This window comes from Pan troglodytes, chromosome 5 (genome assembly GCF_028858775.2).
Source record: "Pan troglodytes isolate AG18354 chromosome 5, NHGRI_mPanTro3-v2.0_pri, whole genome shotgun sequence".
In the NCBI taxonomy this organism is placed as follows: Eukaryota; Metazoa; Chordata; class Mammalia; order Primates; family Hominidae; genus Pan; species Pan troglodytes.
Genome location: NC_072403.2, coordinates 180115904 through 180136736, shown reverse-complemented (window position 1 = coordinate 180136736; position 20833 = coordinate 180115904). Strand labels below are relative to the sequence as shown.

Below are 20833 nucleotides of genomic sequence, written 5' to 3'. Positions count from 1 at the left end.
CCACTCACATCCACACAGGCACACCCTCACACAGCACCCACGTGTCTCACACTCACGCCCACATGGTGGAATGGGTTGAGCTATGGCACACGGCTGCACTTCCTGCCGTATCTTGAAGGCTTTTTGCGTGACTGTTTTATAACTTGTGTATTTTAACAGCTTTATTGAGGTATAGTTTGCATACTGTAAAATATATTCCTCTAAAGCGAAATGTTTCATAAACTTCAGAGCATTTAGGAACTGTGCAGCCATCACTGCCATCCGACCGCCCCCAGAGGAAACCTCGCCCCTCTGCAGTCCCTGCTGCCAGCTCCCTGGCCCCAAAGATGCTGCCTTTGCTGGATGTCTCAGAATGCAGCCAGGCCTTTTGCATCCAGCTTCTCCCTCGCAGTGGGATGTTTAGACCCGTGCCTGTGTCAGTTCTGCCTTCCTTTTCACCACGGAACAGCATTCCCACATTGTTTTCTAAAACCTGTGCTTTGTGGACCTAGAGCTCCGAAGCTTGAGTTCTAGAATGTTCTCAGCAGGCCTCTATCTATCTCATGATAGAGGATGGAAACCAGCCGTCCAGAAGAAGGGAGAGTTGGGCCGAGGAGGACTCCAGGGCTCAGCCATGAGGAGACCCGGGCGGTGGCCTCATCTTCCTCGTGGCCTCTGCCTGGCCTCTGCCTGTCCACTGCCCGGCCCTGACATCACGAACGTGGCAGGCCAGCCTCTTCCATCACGAACAGGCCAGTCGAGAAGACAAGACATTCAGAGGTGGGGTCAGTGTTGGGGCCTGGTCACGCCTCTGCCTTCTCAGGGTGCAAAGTTGTCTTCTTGATGAGCTGAGGACAGAGGTTCTGGTGTCCCCTCAGTGCCCTGGCGGGAGGTACTCATGGCGACCACCCTTGCCTTGGAGCCTCAGCACGTTTTCAGGAAAAAGCCGCGCTCTCCCAGGAATACAACGGGGGCTTCCCAAGCCCAGCTCTCCCTGGCACTCGGATGGATGGCGGCCTTCACTGGAGGACTGAACCTCAACAGTGTGGCCCTGAGACTCTGGGTGGGAAGGAAGGAGCTGGGGCCAGGGACGTCCTGCTTTGACGAGAATCCATTTATTGTGTTTATCAATACAAATGTGGAGTTTCCATTCCTTTTCCTTTTCTTCTCACTAATGATGTTTGGAGCTCATTGGCCCACGGTCACCTGTAACACACCAGTGCCCACACACACCAGCACCTGCACACACGTGGGGAACCATCGCTTTGATCATTAGTGCGCCCAGCACAACTCCCCACCGTGTCCCCGGCTCTCCCCACCGAGGGGTCCTGGTGCCTGTTGTCCCCTCTGTGCTGTGTGTGCCGGTGGTGTTCTGCCACCCCCCAACCCTGGCCCCTGCCTGCCCTCTGCCACTGTCCTGCGCCCAGGCATCCTGAGAGGTGCAGCTGCTGCCGCCCTTCCTGATACGCCGGCACTGTGACTCCAGGCAGCGGCTGAGGGCACCCAGCACGGGGACGAGCTGCTCAGGCGCCAGTGGCACAGGGCCATGAGAATCCAGCCTCTGCTCTCTGGGGCTTTTTTTTTTTTTTTTGCCATTTTTAAAACTTTTTGTGCTCTCAGCTAAAGGGATCCCCACATCTTCCATAGTGAACAGCTCTACATTTGCTGTGGAGAGAAAAGAGACCACCACTGCTGTCTTGGGCACACATGTGTGGCCTCGAGGGTCTGGGAAGGACCTGGATCTGAGCGGAGGGAGGGAGGGGAGCCAGTGTCAGTCCAGGGTCTGGGGAAGTTGAGGCCTGAGCCTCCTAAATCTTCTAAACCCACCGGGCCGGGCCTTAGGGCAGCTGGAGTGCGAATTTCCTAAACCCACCGGGCCAGGCCTTAAGGCGGCTGGAGTGCGAATTTCCTAAGATGAACAACGGCCCGTCCGGAGGTCCAGACCCCTTACTAGAGGAAGGTCCCAGAGCATCCCAGACTCCATGGCAGGAAACCGATGGAACTCACGGCTGAGGACAGAATTCCACAGCCCAGGCCCGTGGGAACTGCCTCTCCTGACCTGCAGCGCCCAAAGGTCTGGGTGGTCCCAGGGCCAGGCAGGATCCTGGGGTCCCTTCCCCACCTAACGCTGTGCCACAGAGCTCGAAGGCGTTGCTCATCTCTGCTGAGCGGCCTCAGGGGCTCCAGGCTCTGCGGGAGATGTCCCCACCCCTCGTGCTGATGCACCCGGCTGCTGTCCACGCAAGCCAGGACCCCCTTCCTGGCCTTCCAGCTGCTGCAGGCCGGAAGGGATTTGCTGGCCCTGGGCAAGGAAGGAAGTATCCTCAATTTCCAGCCCCTAAAGGGAGCCAGGGTCCCTCCTGGCAGAACCTGTCCAGGAACGGCAGCTGTGCTGCTTCCTGAGGTCGATAACAGGTGCCACAGGAGGTGTGTGGGTCAGGGTGCCCACCCAGGCTGCCTTCCTCCCACCCTCCTCGTCCTCCCCTGCTGCTGCTCCATCATCCCCAGCAGCCCTGGCTCTGGCATCTGTGCCCATGGGGTTTGCATAGCCCTCTCCACATTACAGAAGAAGGAGCAGGCACCCTGAGGAGCTAGGGGTTGTCAGGTGGGGGAGTTGGGTCCTGTCTCCCCCAGCCTGGTTCTCACGGGGCCCACACCGAGGCTGGCTGCTGAGCTACCCTGCATGGGAGTGCTGCATGGCGGGTGCCCAGCCTGAGGTTGTTTATTTGCATTCCTGGCGCCCTCCACACACCCAGCTATTTGCAGCTCTGACCCTTGTCCTGGCTTGGCCATGCTGGATTCCCAGCCCAGGCTTCCCTCTCAATTCCCTTCCCAGTGAGAAGCTCGGCAAGGGCGGGTCCCGGAAAGCACAGCTGTGATCTGGGAGGTGCTGAGCACCCACCTGCGACCCATGGCGGGGGAGGGCCGAGTAACGACAGCATGGCGGTGCCCCCGAGAGGGAGGGGCATAGACCCCGCCCGGACAAACCCTGACACGTTCCCTCCTTCAGGGGCGCGATGTATGCAACCCAGTTCTGAGAGGCCTGCATGCAGTCAGCAGGAGCCGACCCTGGGAATGGACGCAATGGCCTCGGAACACAGGGATGTCCTCGTGCTGCTGCCCAGCCGGGAGCAACTGCGGCTGGCCGTGGGGGTGAGCAGAGCCCTGGGTGGCCGTGGGGGTAAACAGAGCTGTGGGGGTGAGCAGGGCTCTGGGTGGCCGTGGGGGTGAGCAGAGCCATGGGGGTGAGCAGGGCCCTGGATGGCCTTGGGAGTAAACAGAGCCATGGGGGTGAGGAGGGCCCTGGGTGGCCATGGGGGTGAGCAGGGCTGTGGGGGTGAGCAGAGCCATGGGGGTGAGCAGGGCCCTGGGTGGCCATGGGGGTGAGCAGGGCTGTGGGGGTGAGCAGGGCCATGAGGGTGAGCAGAGCCATGGGGGTGAGCAGGGCCGTGAGGGTGAGCAGAGCCGTGGGGGTGAGCAGAGCCATGGGGGTGAGCAGGGCCGTGAGGATGAGCAGAGCCATGGGAGTGAGCAGGGCTGTGAGGGTGAGCAGAGCCGTGGGGGTGAGCAGGGCCGTAGGGGTGAGCAGGGGTATGGGGTGAGCAGAGCCTCAGGACACAGCCTGTGTATGGGAAGTCCCTGGACCGCCTCACTCTGCTTAGGCCAGGTGTCTGTGAGGTGTCAAGGGCCAGCCCTTTCACTGGGCCCGTGAAGGAAACATCCCTGATAGACGTTGCTGTGAGAAATAAGTTTATGGTTCAGCACATCCTTCCCAGGAGGGAGCGCTGAGGGAAGAGCACCAGGAAGCCGGTTTCCAAGGAGCAGCTCCTGTCTTGGGTTCAGACGTCACCATCTCTATGCTTCTCTATTTCCTTTTCTTTTCCCTTTCCCCCATTTTGTCTACCTGTTTTAGTTGAGTTTGTGGCGACAGGAGTTGAGATGGTACTTTCATTTTAATGATTAATGTGGATAATGAAAATGTGGCAATTAAAATGAGAGTGGTTTGTTGAAGAACGATGACTTTCTGCATAGCTAATGTATCAATGCTACCTGGAATGGAGTATGACTTGCTAGTAATATCCTGGTTCAAGTCCCCTGGGAATCTGGGAGTCTCTTGTCTGCTTCGGGATAGAGTTCTGTGTTTACGTAAACGCCCACATCAATGTTTGTGGCAAAATCTTCCCCAAGACTCTGTGTCCCCACCCAGCAACGAGAAGCTGGAGTTGAGCTAATGGGGGATGTCCTGTAGTTTCCTGGGGTCCCCAGTAGTACCTCGGGCTGGGGGAGGGGTCATAAGAGGACCTGTTGCGGGGAAGATGCTGGGGCTTTGGCCCCCTACCCCATAAGAGCTGGAACTTTTAGGTTTCTTGCACTGAACTTCACGGTAAGATTTTAACTGAGGGATCATGCAGCCAGAACATAGTGAACCGCCTGTTCTGAACAGGTGAATCGTGCTCATCTGCTTTTGACGGAGCTCCCTGAAGTGCCTCTGCAACTCCTGTGGCCCCTGCTGGGCCCGGTAAGTTGGCAACCACAGAGCCACTTCCTATCGGGGTGTGCGCACATCTGTGTCTGCAGTTGGACAGGAACCCCTCACTGGGTTGTGCAGTCATCTATGTCTGCAGTTAGACAGGAACCCCCCCACAGGGTGTGTGCACATCTGTGTCTGCAGTTGGACAGGAACCCCTCATTGGGGTGTGCAGTCGTCTATGTCTGCAGTTAGACAAGAACCCCCCCCATCGGAGTGTGTGCACATCTGTGTCTGCAGTTGGACAGAAACCCCCTATTGAGGTGTGCACACATCTGTGTCTGCAGTAGGAGAGGAACCCTCTATTGGGGTGTGCACACATCTCTGTCTGCAGTAGGAGAGGAACCCTCTGTTGGGGTGTGCACACATCTCTGTCTGCAGTAGGACAGGAACCCTCTGTTGGGGTGTGCACGCATCCGTATCTACAGTTGGACAGGAACCCTCTATTGGGGTGTATACTCGTGTGTATCTGTAGTTAGACAGGGAATGCTCTATTGGAGTGTGTGCACGCCTGTGTCTGCAGTTAGACAGGAACCCTGTATTCAACCAAATATGTGTCAAGCCCAGTTATTAGAAAGGGATGGGCTGGGAAGACCCTCACTGAAGATCTGTGTTACCGTCATTGTGGGGCCTGCCCCTCACCACGTTAAGCAGACAATAATCATATTAGTCTGTTCTCACGCTGCTAATAAAGACATACCCAAGACTTGGTAATTTATAAAGGAAAGAGGTTTAATTGACTCACAGTTCCACATGGCTGGGGAGGCCTCAGGAAACTTACAGTCATGGCAGAAGGCACCTCTTCACAGGGTGGCAGGAGAGAGACTGAGTGCCCAGCGAAGGGGGAAGTGCCTTATAAAACCATCAGATCTCATGAGAACTCTCTCACTATCATGAGAACCGGATGGGGGAACCACCCCCCTGATTCAGTCACCTCCCACCGGGTCACTCTCACAGCACAGGAAGATTAGGAGAACTACAATTCAAGATGTGATTTGGGTGGGGACACAGCCAAACCAAATCAATAAGGAAGTCAGTCTTACAGTAACTCAGGATTAACTCAGGATTAGTAAGCTGGATACTCATTTGACTTGAAACATGCAAATGAAGAATCTCAAAATGGCCTCCTGCAGATCCAGCTGCCCCAGCTGTGCCCTGCTGTGAGGGTTCCTCTTGGAGCCCCAAGTGAGGGTCCTCGGGAGAGTCTGAGAGCAGAGCGCGCGGCTACTGTCCTGCACCCTCCGTCACAGGCTTGGCGCCCTGCGATTCTGCCTGAGAACGCGGCCTCTGCTGCCCGGTGACCAGGGATGGGCCCCAGCGCTGCAACAGACAGGACTCAGGAAGAGCTCTGCAGGGGATGCCCGCCAATCCCATCCATGCCGGGGCTGAACAGGCGTGAAGTAGTGTCACATGCGAGACGCCGGAAATGCGGACACGGGACGCCGGAAATGCGGACACGGGACACCGGAAATGTGGAGACCGGGCACCGGAAATGTGGACACGGGACGCCGGAAACAGGGACGCGCGCCAGACGCTGGGTGTTTAGAGGCTGCCGTGAGAGGCTCAGCTATAGGAACACTGTTGGGATCACTCGCATCAATTGGGCGATGGATGATGTGAGACACCGATGCTCGCGCTCATGGGGAACCAAGCATTCATTTGTGCCGTGCGAGGACAGAGCCCAGAGGGCGGCCCTGGAGGTGACGCTGCATCATGTGTCCCTGACTGGTCCTGGGAAATCCTCACACCAGAGACAGACAGGGATGGAGGGCAACCCTGATCCAGAGCACCCCACCCCCTCCACCCTCACTTCCCGGCACTCACAGGCACTCTGATGGGCATGCAGCCGTGTTTAGCTTTGGGAGAGAGTGAGAGACCCAGACCTGTTACCTGCAGGGGATGCCTGACTGGGTCGTCCACCTGGTACCCCGCTGGGCCTCGTTTGCTGAGGTGGCCTCCCTGGGGACAGGTGCCGGCCCCTCCCTGAACCCCTCCCCACCTCTTTTGCAGGTGAAGGCTACTGGCCGCGAGCTTTTCCAGCAAGTGTGCAACGTGGCGAGCATCAGAGACGCCCAGTTCTTTGGCCTCTGTGTGGTCAGAAGTAAGCATCGCTCAGTCCCCACCTGCAGGAATGTCCAGGGGCCGCATCTGCTGGAGGTCAAGGGGGTGGGCACACCACACACATCCATAATGTACACAGTTACATACCACTCTCATATGTACACATGCACACACCATGCACAATGCACACAGTTACACACCACTCACATGCACACACCACACACGTGCAGGTACACACCATTCGCACCATGTACACATGCACACACCACACACATGCACAGTGCACACAGTTACACACCACTTGCACGTGTACACATGCACACGCCACACACGTGCAGTTACACACCACTCACACTTGTACACATGCATGCACCACACACATGCACACAGTTACACACCACTCACATGTACACATGCACAAACCACACACATGCACACAATTACACACCACTCGCACGTACACATACATACACCACACACATGCACACACACACCAGTCACACATGTACACATGCGCGCACCACACACATGCAGTTACACACCACTCACACATGTACACATGCACACACCACACCTGCACAATGCCGATTGTGCTGTTCTGGGGGGCAGTTGGCTCCAGGGGCTTCTGGAAACCTCTGTGCAGTAGCAGGACCCTGGATCTATGTGAATTCTTACCTGGAGTTCTAGTACATGCAGACGGCAGGTGGAGGGGAGTGGGGCCGGCCCCCTGGGCTCCACAGACCCTGCAGCTGGATTGTGTCACATGGAAGAGCCGTGAGAACCCAAAGTGCTTCATGTGCACTTTTTGCTGCCCCAGGAAGTGAGTGGCAGTGCCTGTATCCAGTCTTACTAAGGACTGGTGGCTTCTCATCTATAGTGGGGGCTTGAGGTTGGCAGCACAGACAAGCCCTGGCCCCCTCTCCCCAGCCAAGCTGAGGGAGGCTACATGGGGCATGGACAGATGGAGATGAAGCTCAGTGCTGACCAGCGGTGGCTGAATATCCCCGTCTTGCTGCCTGGGGAGGACAGGGCTGAGCTGACCTCTCCCAAGCTCTCCCCAGAACAAGTCGGCCTCTGTCTAGGGGAGTGAGTGAGCTGGGGACCCTGCACGGGACACTGGGACCCACACTCCATCCTCCCAGTGTCTGCAGCGCCTTGTCAGGGGCTGTGAAGGGAGCGTGAGATTTTAGGATCCTTCTGGACGAAGCCGTCTTGCTGCGACCGTCCCGCGTGGTGCCCTGGGGTTCCATCCCAAGTTTCTCTTCTGACCATCGTGAGTGTGGACAGGAGCCAGCCCTTCCCTCAGTGCAGGTGGCCCCGGCCCCTTCTGTGCCTCAAAGTAGAGGCGAGAGTGCCCCTGTCTCAGTCTCCTCCTTCCCTAATCTCTGCCTGGAGCAGAACCCTAGCTCCATCTCAGGGCTGCTCTGGGGGCTGTGGGACCCCTGGGCGGTGTGGAAGGAGGACCCTGGGGGGCAGAGGGAATAAGATGGGGTCCAGCAGGCCAGCCTTTCCGATGTGATCTCATGCATTTAGACCCAGTCCTGAGTCCCCCAGGGGACTCTGAGTGGGCACCATGAGCCCCTGAGGGCAGGTGTGGATCTGGGGCTTCCTGTGTCAGACTCTCCAGGCAGGGTGGGGAGCAGGGAGAGCTGGAGGGCGCCTCCCTTTGCTGCTGTGTTTGTCAGGCAGCCCCCACCTGATTCCAGTCTCCAGCAGCTTCACTTGGTGTTGCGGGGGGGTGACTGGGGGTGGGGAGGTGGGAAACTACACCCAGCACTGGGCTTACACCCGGAAGCAGCAGATGTCAGTCTTGCTGTCAAGGTTGAATACTGGTGGACTTTTCCCAGTTTTCAGGGAAGTTCTGGCCCAGTTAATATGTTTGTCCACAGCTGCCATTCATGCCACCCTGTGCAGGAGCCCAGTCAAAACACGTAGCTTCCCAGACCCCGTGCCCCCAGGGGAACCTGAGCCATCTGAGGGCTGTGGACAGAAGTCTCCAGGCCCCACTTTTAATCACAGTGAGAGTCACTCAGGGGAGGGCGGGATGTTGACTTTGGGGAGTCCAGTTTTGCTATTCGGTTTTGTGGTTGGTGTCAACTCACTGTGATTTTAGAAATGAAAAGAAAATTAGTCTGGACGGAATGAGGGAAGAAAGTTCAAGCGTCCCAACCCTGTTCTTGGCATCTTTTATTTCTTAAAGGCTTAAAGTCTCTTTAACAGCCAAAAAACAAATCGAGGGCTGGGCGGGGATTGGGGGGAATTCAGGGGCTGCCTGCAAAACCCGGGCCAGGACCCATCGCTTTGGTTGTGCATCATGTTCATCACCGCCGGACGTTCACCGACATGTTGGAGCCGCCGTGTTTGGGGGGCGAGCTCTGGTCCGTGCTCCACTCTGCTTCATCTGTGCCCAAGTTCTCGGCACTGAGGCTTCCCTGCTCTCCCAAGGCGAGAAAAGCCCCAGGGCATCCCCCTCCCTATGGGAGGCCCTGCACAGGGCGGGTCGCTGTGGTTGAGAGGGCCTCTGGGAGACGTGGTTCGCAAGGCGACCGCAGGTGTGAGGGCACGGGGAGTTCAGCCCTATCCGGAGTTCAGGCACAGCCCCTGATGTCCCCGAAACCTAGAGACAGCAGGTGGTGTTGGGGGGTTCTGAGGGTGGAGTGTGGGGGTCCCCCAGAGGTCCAGTGGCAGCTCCTTGGGGAAGGACCTCCCCTCCCAGCAGGGGGTGCGGGGCAGGGTGTCTCTCCTATTGCCCAGGAATCCATCACCCAGGCGGGGCAGGTTCCCGGTGGCCAAGGATTCTCCCGGTTTATGTGCTGATGATCCTCGGTGTTGGGGAATTGCAGACAGGTCATGAAGCGGGCAGCCCCGGCTTGGACGCCATCGGCTGGCTTCTAACCCTGTTTCCCTTTCGACTGAGGCACAGTGTCCGTGTCATCAGCTGCCCAGATGCTAAGGGGAGAGCTCACGGGCATTTGCCGTGTGTCTGAGCACAAGGGCCAGCAGTGGGGAGGCCCGGGAGGCAGGAGGCAGGGGTCCTTGAGTCCTGAAGGTCAGCGCAGGATGAGGGCCTGCAGCGCTGGGACAGCCTTGAGCAACAGGAGGGGCTGGGAGGGTGGCCTGGAACAGCTCCCACTGGCGGCCAGGCAGGTGCACACAAAGGGAGATTACTGGCTCATCAGCCAGTGTTTGCCTTGTCTTTACCCTGCGGAGGGAGTTCCCAGGTGGGAGGGCTTTCCGACTCCTGCCAACCAACCCTTTCTCCCTGTCCCCTTGACACTGGACATTTGAGACAGCCTGTGGCCGAGCTCACTGGCCTCAGGGACAAGAAAGGAATCTGGGGTCACCTTTCCTCCTGGTGATCCAGGAATCCGCCTCTGCAGGAGGACAGACTCAGAACCGGCCCCTCAACCTCCCTGGCGCTGCGGCTTGGCACCTCCACCCAGCAGAGCCCTGTGGCCCCAGGGCCTTCTCGACCCGAGGACACCCTTCTTGGTTCTGGCCAGAGCCCTTGCTTTGGAGATTTGGACTTTTTAAATGGGAAGTGCTTGGATTTCTTACTTTAATTATCTCTTAAGTTGTAAATTGTGTACATTTTTGAGACATTTTGTGAATTGTGTACATTTTTGAGGCCTGTAGCAAAAAACAAGAGATGCGATTTGGGGCTTGGATATAGAGGCAAGGCAAAATAAGACAGAGACAGAGAGGAATAGAGAGAGAGTGGGCTCCACCTGGCCTGGCCTTGGCCCTCGCTGCCTGGAGATTGCTCCTGTGGCAGTGAGCGAGGGTGCCGGTGTCCAGCCCCTTGGCCAGCCCTGCAGGAGTCTCGTGCTGTCACACCAGTGTCAAGGGTAGCAGGGCACAGTGGGGGAAGTTCAGGCCTTTTGTTCAATCAACAGGCACCTGTGGACTCCATGGTGTGTCCTGATCTGCCTGCCGGGAGCTGAGAGGACGACTCTCACCGGGAAGAGAGTGAGGAGGCTCTGGAGGGTGCATGTGGTCCCCACCCTGCTGGGTTCAGGGGAGCCTGTAGCCAACGCCAGAATCTCCCCTTCCAGCAGCAAGATGCCTGTCCTCCAGCAGACAGTCATGTGCCAGTCAAGGCTCTCCAGAGAAGCAGGACAAGTAGGACGCGCACGCACACTCCTGACAGATGTATGCGTATGTGTATGTCTGTATACACGTATTCTTCTGATCCCATTTCTCTCTACAGATAGTGTGTGTGTGTATAGATACATAGAGGGAGAAAGAGAGAAGCTGATTTATTGTAAAGAACTGGCTCATATGATTGTTGGAGGCTGGCAAGTCTCAAATCTGCAGGGCAGGCTGGAGACCCAGGGAGAGCCACTGTTGCCATCTTGGGTCCGAGGGCCGTCGGGAGACAGAGTTCCTTCCTCCAGAGGGGACCTCAGTCTTTCCCTGTTAGTCCTCCAACCGACTAGACGAGGCCCACCCACAGTATGAAGGTCATCTGCTTTACTCAAAGTCTACTGATGTCAATGTCTCCCTCCCTCCCTCCCTCCCTCCCTCCCTCCTCCCCTCCCTCTCTCCCTTCCTTCCTTCCTTCTTTCCTTCCTTCCTTCTTTCCTTCCTTCCTTCCTTCCTTCTTTCTTTCCTTCCTTCCTTCTTTCTTTCCTTCCTTCCTTCCTTCATCTCACTCTGCCACCCAGGCTGGAATGCAGTGCTATGGTCATGGCTCAGGTGGATCCTCTGGCCTCAGCCTCCTGAGTGGCTGGGACTGCAGATGCATACCACAACAGCCAGATGCCTTTTGTATTTTTTTGTGGAGTCGGGTCTCATTATGTTGCCCAGGCTGGTCTCAAACTGCTGGGCTCATGCAATCCACCTGCCTCTGCCTCCCAAAGTGCTGGGATTACAGGCATGAGCCACCACACCCAGCCTGAGTGTTGCCTTCATCTTAAGAATGTCTTCACAGTGACATCTAGACTGCTTTGACCATACAGCGGGGCACTGTGGCCAGGCTAAGAAGGGTGCGCCCATCACCAGAGGTGATGATGTCTGCTGTCCCACTTCTAGGGGTGCAGGGATTTAGGGGGACAGTGATGATTTTGAGAAACAAGTGGTTTCATCTTCTAGATCGGTGTTGCCGCAAGTATTGTTCTCGTAGTGTTTGAGGTTAAGTCCTAGGAAGTACTAAGCTTAAGGAGTTCATTTTCTGTCCTGCTTATTATGATTTGAGATGGAGTTGGTAAGGATACAGTGGGGTGATTTAGGTAATGAATGTACAAATAAAAGGCCTTTTGCTGACCTTACCGAGGCAAAGGTAACCCCAGATCCTTTAGCAAACATTGCTAAACATCTGCCATTCATGCTGCAAACACTGAGTTCAAGCTCGAGTACCCAAATGGTGAATTCGGGGGAGTCAGGACCAGAGAATGGTGATCTAGACCTTTTCACTCGGCATTTGCTTAGACCAGGCATTGGCAGACTTTTTCTGTAAAAGGCCACATAGTAAATATTTTGACTTTGCAGTACGAAAGCAGCTATGGACATGATGTAATAGAATGATTGTGGCTGTCTTCCAACAAGATTTTATTAACAAGAGCGAGTGGGTGCTGGGGTTTGGCCTGGGGCCCTGGTTTGCTAACCCCTGGCTCTGAGGGTCCTTGGCCTGTTATGGGGTGGGGTGGGGACTCCCCTAGGAATGGCCTCTGCAAGTCTGGGCCTCCCTGTCTGTGAGATGGGGGTAGATAACAGTGCCATCAGGTTGAAGATGTAGGGATTGGTTCAGAGTCTTTAGCACAGAGCATGGCACCCAGTGTCTAAGCAGTGAGTTGTTGTGGTTGTTACCGATGAGCCAAGTGTTTGATCCTCCCTGACACAAAAGTAAACTGGGGCTGGTGACACCTTGGAGCCTCCCCCTGGGTCTAACGCCGTCTAGAAGAGCCGGGTACTAAGGATTAGAAAGACAGGCAGGGCGGAGAGGGGCCGAGCCAGGCACCCGGCCCTGTGATGCCCTTTCTGCAGGCCTCTGTGGGTAAGTCTTCCTCACTGGTGTCTTCATTTATCTGCAGACGTGCTAGCACTTGGGGATGGAGTATCTTCATATGTAATGCAGGTGGCTGTAAGGGAGTACTGCCTTATCAGGGACTAACTTTTCCCTGTGGCTTTTATTCTCAGGACTACAGGTTTTCTAATATAAATAAGAGTAGACGGTGCTCTGTATCCACGGGTTCCACATCCTTGGATTTAACTAACCTCATGTTGAACATACTCAAAATAATAACAATAAATAGTACAACAATAAAATAATATGAGCTTAACAACACAGTACAACAAAGACTTCCACAGCATTTACATTGCATCAGGTATTATAAGGAATCTCAAGGTGATGTAAAGTGTACATGAGGATGTGCATAGGGTACACGCAAACTCTACACCATTCCCGGGTTTTGATATCCGAGGGGAGTCCTGGAACCAGTTCCCAGCCGACACGGAGGGATTGTACGTTGCTTTAAGTCGCAGCAGGAAGGGTGTCTCTCTAGGCTTTATTTTCCTCTCTAGGAAAATTGTTTAATTTTTCCAGGCCATAAAGAAAACACATGCTGGTAAATATTTTTAAAATATAGAAACACCTAATTTAGAAAGAAGCGTCTCTTGTAGTTTCCAGGGAAACCAGGTTAACAGGTAAAGCTGGGATCATTGACTTGAAGTTGATCACGTTGGTACTAGATTATAGACATCTCTATTTTTATTGATTGATTGCTTAATTGTTTGAGGCAGGGTCACACTCTTATCACCCACACTGGAGTGCAGTGGCGCGTTCATAGCTTTCTGCAGCCTTGAACTCCCAGGATCAAGCAATCTTCCTGCCTCAGCCCCCTGAGTAGCTAGGACTACAGGCATGCACCGCCACACCCAGCTAATTTTTTTTTTTTTTCCTGTGGTAACAAGGTCTCATTATGTTGTCCAGGCTTGTCTTGAATTCCTGGCCTCAAGCAATCCTCCTGCCTTGGCCTCCAAAATTGCTGAGATTACAAGCTTGAGCCACCGCATCCAACCCTGACATCTCTATTTTTTAAACGACTCATTCCATAGCTGAGAGAGGGGTGCCTGGGTTGCAGAGGAAGAGGGTAGGGATACGTGTTGCTAAATTGCTTTCCCAAAGGGCGTGCCCGGAGCATGTGCCAGTTTTGAATATCAGCTTGTAATATTCCTGCACGTTGGAACATTGTTTTAGTAAGCAAGCATTTGACACCTGCATGTGTGTTAAGATGCTTTCTGCGTTGTCAGCCAAGGAAAGCCCCATATGCAGCGTCAGCTGCAGACGCACAGTTTTCAGCTGTGCATCTCTTCTCTCCAAGCCACACTCAGTTTTGAACAAACGGTGACACCTGAGAAGCATGGTGACTGCTCTGATGAAGCCTTTTGTTTTGCTTTCAGACAATGAGTATATATTTATGGATTTGGAGCAAAAGCTCAGCAAGTACTTCTCAAAAGATTGGAAGAAAGAAAGAAATGAAGTAAGTGTAGAGTGTCGGGTGGGAGAGGGCAGGCACCGCGGTGGGCTGTGCTGGGCCACGGGGACACGTGGGGTGGGAGAGGGCAGGCACCGCGGTGGGCTGTGCTGGGCCACGGGGACACGTGGGGTGGGAGAGAGCAGGCACCGCGGTGGGCTGTGCGGGACGGCGGGGACACGTGGGGTGGGAGAGGGCAGGCACCGCGGTGGGCTGTGCGGGATGGCGGGGATGCGTGGGGTGGGAGAGGGCAGGCACCGCGGTGGGCTGTGCGGGATGGCGGGGATGCGTGGGGTGGGAGAGGGCAGGCACTGCGGTGGGCTGTGCTGGGCCACGGGGACACGTGGGGTGGGAGAGAACAGGCACCGCTGTGGGCTGTGGGGGACCGCGGGGATGCGTGGGTTGGGAGAGAGCAGGGCACCACGGTGGACAGTGGTGGGATGCGTGGGGGGGGGAGAGGGCAGGCACCGCGGTGGGCTGTGCGGGATGGCGGGGATGCGTGGGGTGGGAGAGGGCAGGCACCACGGTGGGCTGTGCTGGGCCACGGGGACACGTGGGGTGGGAGAGAGCAGGCACCGCGGTGGGCTGTGCTGGGCCACGGGGACACGTGGGGTGGGAGAGAGCAGGCACCGTGGTGGGCTGTGCGGGACGGCGGGGACACGTGGGGTGGGAGAGGGCAGGCACCGCGGTGGGCTGTGCAGGACGGCGGGGACACGTGGGGTGGGAGAGGGCAGGCACTGCGGTGGGCTGTGCGGGACCGCGGGGATGCGTGGGTTGGGAAAGAGCAGGGCACCACGGTGGACTGTGGTGGGATGCGTGGGTTGGGAGAGAGCAGGGCACCACGGTGGACTGTGGTGGGATGCGTGGGGTGGGAGAGGGCAGGCACCGCGGTGGACTGTGCTGGACCAATGTGCTGCCTTCTGTCCACGCAGCTGCTCCGTCCAGAGGGGCTGTCCGCAGGGGGACTGCGGTGAGCCCTGAGGCTGCAGGCAGGTGTGCCCGCCCGAAGCCCGCCTTTGCAGATGTTCTTGAACGCTGTAGACCACGTCCCACTCAGGGTTCTCCGGGTAGAAAATACCATGAGTCGAACTGTCAGCTATGGCTGCAGACACCTGAGCTTCGACTTTGAGCTGAGTGTGAAGCAATCCAGGCCCCCCCACTGGGAAGACAGGACAGCCAGCGGCACCTCCCTGTGGCTCACTTGCTCTTTCTTGCATTTTCCCCACCAGGGAAATGAGAAACCCAGAGCCCCCTTCGTGGCCTTCCTCCGAGTGCAGCACTACGTGGAAAACGGAAGGGTCATAAGGTAACGGCATGCGGACTGTAAGGGGTGTTTCCTGGAATACTGAAAATCTGCCGCATCACGTCGAAGTTCCCTGAAGGCCACACATTACATTTGAGTTTATCCAAAAACAAAAAACAAACAAACAACCCCACTATATCGGCTGTTTACTTTGGGGTTAACACAGGAATTCTATTTAATCGAAAGGTATACAGACTGTGTCATAAATTGGTACTTCTTTTTCTTTTTCTTTTCTTTTTCTTTTTGTTTTGTTTTGTTTTGAGACGTAATTTCACTCTTGTCGCCCAGGCTGGAGTGCAATGGCACAATCTCGGCTCACTGCAACCTCCACCTCCTGGGTTCAAGCGATTCTTCTGCCTTAGTCTCCAGAGTAGCTGGGATTACAGGCGGGCGCCACCACACCTGGCTAATTTTGTATTTTCAGTAGAGACGGGGTTTCTCTGTGTTGGTCAAGCTGGTCTCAAACTCCCGACCTCAGGTGATCCACCCGCCTCGACCTCCCAAAGTGTTGGGATTACAGGTGTGAGCCACCGTGCCCGGCCTAAAGTGGTACTTCCTCAAATGCCAGGACTCGTACTCTCTAAGGTGGGTATACCATCTGGGGGTGGGCGAGGCTTCTGGAGGTCACTGGGCTAAGGGCTGCTGCGCTTGCTGCGTGGCGGTTCTCACTGTTCACTGCCCACTCTGCAGGTGTCTAGTGGGAAGCTTTCCCCGACAGGAGTGGGTAAGTTGTACATCTGGTGGGCTGCACTCTAAACCAACGGGGGCTGCTTCTTCCAGAGCTGCCTTAGAGCTTCTAGGGTAACAAAGACGTCCCTCAGGAGGATCCTGAGACTTACTTCCAGAACAGAGCTTCAGGGGTGCGTGAACAGGGTTTACCCTGGGGGAAACCTAAGGGGGTTTCCCAGGAATTCCCTAAGCAGGCACAATCCCCGCCAGTTCCAAAAGGGATGTGTGCGGTTGTGTGGAAGGTTCTAGGGGGTGAGGGGTGTGTGGTTGTGTGGGAGGGTTCTGGAGAGTGAAAGGTGTGTGGTTGTGTGGAGAGTCCTGGAGACACTGGTGTGTGGTTGTGTGGCAGGTTCTGGAGAGTGAGGGGTGTGTGAATATGTGGACGGTTCTGGATAGCCTTGGAGGGGAGGTCTGGAAGGTGTTGGGTTGATGGATGGAGCTACCTGGTGCTATGGGGCCAGTTCGGGGGAATTATATGAGAAGATCTTGCACCTGCATCTTGGGTGAGCCTCCACCCGGCCTGTGATTAATGAATACCAGCCATGGCCAAGCCCCATGCTGGGCGGTGAGCTCTGGGAGCCAGGTCTGTCCACATCCCAGGGATTCAAGTTGCCCAGGCCCTGTGCACCTCCAGGGATTCGAGTCGCCCAGGCTCTGTGCACCTCTCCTGCACTGGGGCTTGGTTTGGTGAAGGCCGAGCTCACTGGGGAAGGAGTGGGACCTCGGCAGGTGGAGCCTCATCTAGTGGCTCCTTGGTGGCAGCAAGTCACCTGTGCCCCGCTCCAGGAAGAGTGCGGGCCTGTGCTGTGCTGGCCCTGCAGGGACACAGCTGTGGGTATAACAAGACAGGAACTAGGTACCAGGGGCTCAGGACAGCCCTGGGAGCTGGTGTGGGGAAGGACAAGGCAGGGCCAGAGGGGCCAGCAGTCCCCACACCGGTCGTTCTGGAACTCACTCCCTGCCACCTTCCAGCGACCACAGGGCACGGCACCTGTACTACTGCCACTTGAAGGAGCGCGTGCTGAGGTCACAGTGCGCTCACCGGGAGGAAGCCTACTTCCTGCTGGCTGCCTGCGCGCTGCAGGCTGACCTGGGCGAGCACCGGGAGTCGGCCCATGCCGGGAGGTACTTCGAGCCACACTCCTACTTCCCACAGTGGGTAAGGTCAGGGCCCAACTCCTCCCAGCACCGCTAGCCTGGTGCCTGTCCACCTCCACCGGGTCCCGTCCATGGAAGCAGGGGACTGAGGGCCTGGCAGGGGCTGCTGGAGCAAGGGTCAGGGATGGAAACAGGGCAATCACCTGTCCTTTTGTCCTGAAGGCCCAAGGGTCCTTACCACCCCCAAAGGCAGGCAGTGTGGGAGGAGTGGCCCTGAGCAGGCAGGTGCGGGTGCCTGTGCTCCTGACACACCCAGCCAGCTGTGTGGCCTTGCTCTCTGGCTTCACCTCTCTGAGCCCCTCGGCTGCCTGGCTGTGGAATGTGACCCACACGGGCCTTGTGGCTATGAACCTTCCTGCTTCTCTCTAAGTATCCTGGGACGCGTAGGAGTCTCTGAGCCTCAGCTTCCTCACCTGTAAGGGAAGGAGTGGCATCCCCCCGGGAGGAGGGCCATGGAGAGGCGTGGGCTGTGCCACTGTGTGCCCAGTCCCAGGTGCTGTCTGGCCTGATGGCCGCGCGGATTGATGGCTGTCACCCCGGGGATGCAGGCCCTGTTCCGGGTGAACTTTAAGGTTTCTCTCCTGACCGCTCATCCCTGTGTACCTCTCTATCCTGTGCACCTTGGGGCCTTCTCACCTTTGCTCTGAGGCAGTCGCTGAGGTCAGGGTGGGGCCCAGCCAGGCTTCCTCCCAGCGCTGTGGACGCCACACGTGCCCTTGGCCTCTGAGCACATTTCCACCCTCAGTGATTCCATTCCACTGTGGTTCTTACCCCAGTCCCGGTGATGGCCCCAGCCGGTCGTCACTGGGCAGGTTCCCAAGAGCCAGGGCTCATTGGGAGTGGAGTCCCCACCTGCAGACGTCTGAGGAGGGCTGGCTGCTGCCATTCCCCTTGGGGAGGACCCGAGGGGGACAGGAAATCAGACAGGCCCAGGGCCACAGTGGGCACTGAGACTTCATCTCTGGGTCTGGGCTCAGCAGCCAGGCCCTGGCCCTGCCCACTGAGGTTGGCACCAGCTGCAGGAGTCTGGGGAAGCTTCTCGGAGCAGGGTGCCGGCAAGGAGGAAGGGGGGACCAGCAGGGGTCTGAGCTGACCTCCCGGCTCTGTCCTCAGATCATCACCAAGAGGGGGATTGACTACATCCTCCGGCACGTGCCTACCCTGCACGGGGAGCGCCAGGGCCTGAGCCCCAAGGAGGCCATGCTGTGCTTCATCCAGGAGGCCTGCCGGCTGGAGGATGTGCCCGTGCACTTCTTCAGGCTGCACAAGGTCGAACCCAGGGCGGCCAGCGATGGGCTGGACTCTGACTCCAGGCCAGGGATGGACGGAGCCCCCATGGCTAAGAGTGGTCAGGACCCCAGGACAGGGATGGATGGAGCCCCTGTGGCTAAGAGTGGGACGGGACCAGGACCCCAGGGCAGGGATGGATGGAGCCCCCGTGGCTAAGAGTGGGACCAGGACCCCAGGGCAGGGATGGATGGAGTCCCCATGGCTAAGAGTGGGACCAGGACCCCGGGGCAGGGATGGATGGAGCCCCTGTGGCTAAGAGTGGGACGGGACCAGGACCCCAGGGCAGGGATGGATGGAGCCCCCATGGCTAAGAGTGGGACTAGGACCCCGGGGCAGGGATGGATGGAGCCCCCGTGGCTAAGAGTGGGACCAGGACCCCGGGGCAGGGATGGATGGAGCCCCCGTGGCTAAGAGTGGGATGGGACCAGGACCCCGGGGCAGGGATGGATGGAGCCCCTGTGGCTAAGAGTGGGACCAGGACCCCGGGGCAGGGATGGATGGAGCCCCCGTGGCTAAGAGTGGGACGGGACCAGGACCCCGGGGCAGGGATGGATGGAGCCCCTGTGGCTAAGAGTGGGACCAGGACCCCGGGGCAGGGATGGATGGAGCCCCCGTGGCTAAGAGTGGGACCAGGACCCCGGGGCAGGGATGGATGGAGCCCCCGTGGCTAAGAGTGGGACGGGACCAGGACCCCGGGGCAGGGATGTATGGAGCCCCTGTGGCTAAGAGTGGGACGGGACCAGGACCCCAGGGCAGGGATGGATGGAGCCCCCGTGGCTAAGAGTGGGACGGGACCAGGACCCCGGGGCAGGGATGTATGGAGCCCCTGTGGCTAAGAGTGGGACGGGACCAGGACCCCAGGGCAGGGATGGATGGAGCCCCCGTGGCTAAGAGTGGGACGGGACCAGGACCCCGGGGCAGGGATGGATGGAGCCCCCGTGGCTAAGAGTGGGACCAGGACCCCGGGGCAGGGATGGATGGAGCCCCCGTGGCTAAGAGTGGGACGGGACCAGGACCCCGGGGCAGGGATGGATGGAGCCCCCATGGCTAAGAGTGGGACCAGGACCCCGGGGCAGGGATGGATGGAGCCCCCGTGGCTAAGAGTGGGACCAGGACCCCGGGGCAGGGATGGATGGAGCCCCCGTGGCTAAGAGTGGGACCAGGACCCCGGGGCAGGGATGGATGGAGCCCCCGTGGCTAAGAGTGGGACCAGGACCCCGGGGCAGGGATGGATGGAGCCCCCGTGGCTAAGAGTGGGACCAGGACCCCGGGGCAGGGATGGATGGAGCCCCCGTGGCTAAGAGTGGGACCAGGACCCCGGGGCCGGCAATGCTTGTGCTATGACAACTATGCCTTTGATCTGATGCTGGAGTGAATGAGACTGTCTGTAAATGGGCCCCAGAGCTCAGCCTGGTCCATGGAGGCCTCGGCCCCTAGCCAGACTGACCATACTCTGCCATCAGTGAGGCCCAGCACCTCCAGGCCCGCAACTTGACCTCTGACCTGTGTCCTCTAGGATAAGAAGGAAGGTCGTCCCACCATGATCCTGGGACTGGCCCTCAGGGGAGTGCACATCTACCAGGTGACCGAAGGGGCTCCAGCCTCACAGAGCCCCTCGTCCTGCCCCCACCCCCTCCTCCCTTCCCCGCTGGAGTCTGGGCCGTGTAGCATCCCTGCAGCGGTCATGGGCGCTGGCTGGCCCCGCCTGGACGCGCCCTGCCTCTGCTGTCCCGCAGGAGGTGGACCGTGCTCCGCAGCTGCTGTACGACCTCCCCTGGCCCCACATTGGGAAGCTGGCATTTCTGGTGGGTGTCTGGCGGGTCCCTGTGCCCTGGAAAGCCTGGGCAGATGCAGCTTCATCCTCAGGGCATTTTCTGGACAATTCTGCACCCGACAAGGTGCAGGTCCCTTCCTGCCGGCCTCTCGGGGGCATCAGGGCCGTCCTGGCCTCACGGGCTTTGCGCCTGGCCCTGGCCCTGCAGGCGTGGGGTGTTTAGCTGCCCGGTGAGGTCTAGTTGTTATCGCTTGAAAACTTCTGGCTCCCAATTGAGAAAATCAAGGGAGAAAAGAAGAGCAGGTCATAGATACGCACCTGTGTGGCCTCTGTTCCTCTCGTCCCGGCCCCAGAACTGTCACCCAGGGTCACCCCACAGCCCGGGTGCCAGGGATAAAAAGGCAGTGACTGTGGGGGCTGCTGGGCAGCAGGCTTGCTCTGGACAGCCAGACCGAGGTCTTCCCGTCCCACCCCAGACCTCCACTCCCCTCACACTGCTGCGGGCACTTTCTAGCCAGGAGGGCTGTGTCCTCTCA

The 20833-nt window shown here is 57.7% G+C and overlaps 1 protein-coding gene across 24 annotated transcripts in view; it reads left to right on the top strand.

The window, feature by feature from the left end:
• Positions 1-20833, top strand: part of FRMD1 (FERM domain containing 1) — a 47153-nt gene that overhangs the window by 19736 nt on the left and 6584 nt on the right. For 10 of the 24 annotated variants that reach the window (XR_010158269.1, XR_010158270.1, XR_010158271.1 and 7 more), the window contains exons 1-9: positions 2779-3132; positions 4424-4498; positions 6518-6608; positions 13970-14049; positions 15273-15349; positions 17048-17234; positions 18347-18502; positions 20040-20105; positions 20260-20328. Coding sequence is in view for 5 of the 24 variants with exons in the window: in XM_054686529.1 (XP_054542504.1) it covers positions 2920-3132; positions 4424-4498; positions 6518-6608; positions 13970-14049; positions 15273-15349; positions 17048-17234; positions 18347-18502; positions 20040-20105; positions 20260-20328 (1014 nt within the window). In the remaining 19 variants the exon portion in view is untranslated. Of the gene's footprint in view, positions 1-2778; positions 3133-4423; positions 4499-5978; positions 6208-6517; positions 6609-9948; positions 14050-15272; positions 15350-17047; positions 17235-18346; positions 18503-20039; positions 20329-20833 lie in introns of those variants that run through there. The other 14 variants (XR_010158273.1, XR_010158274.1, XR_010158261.1 and 11 more) reach the window with 8 other exon arrangements.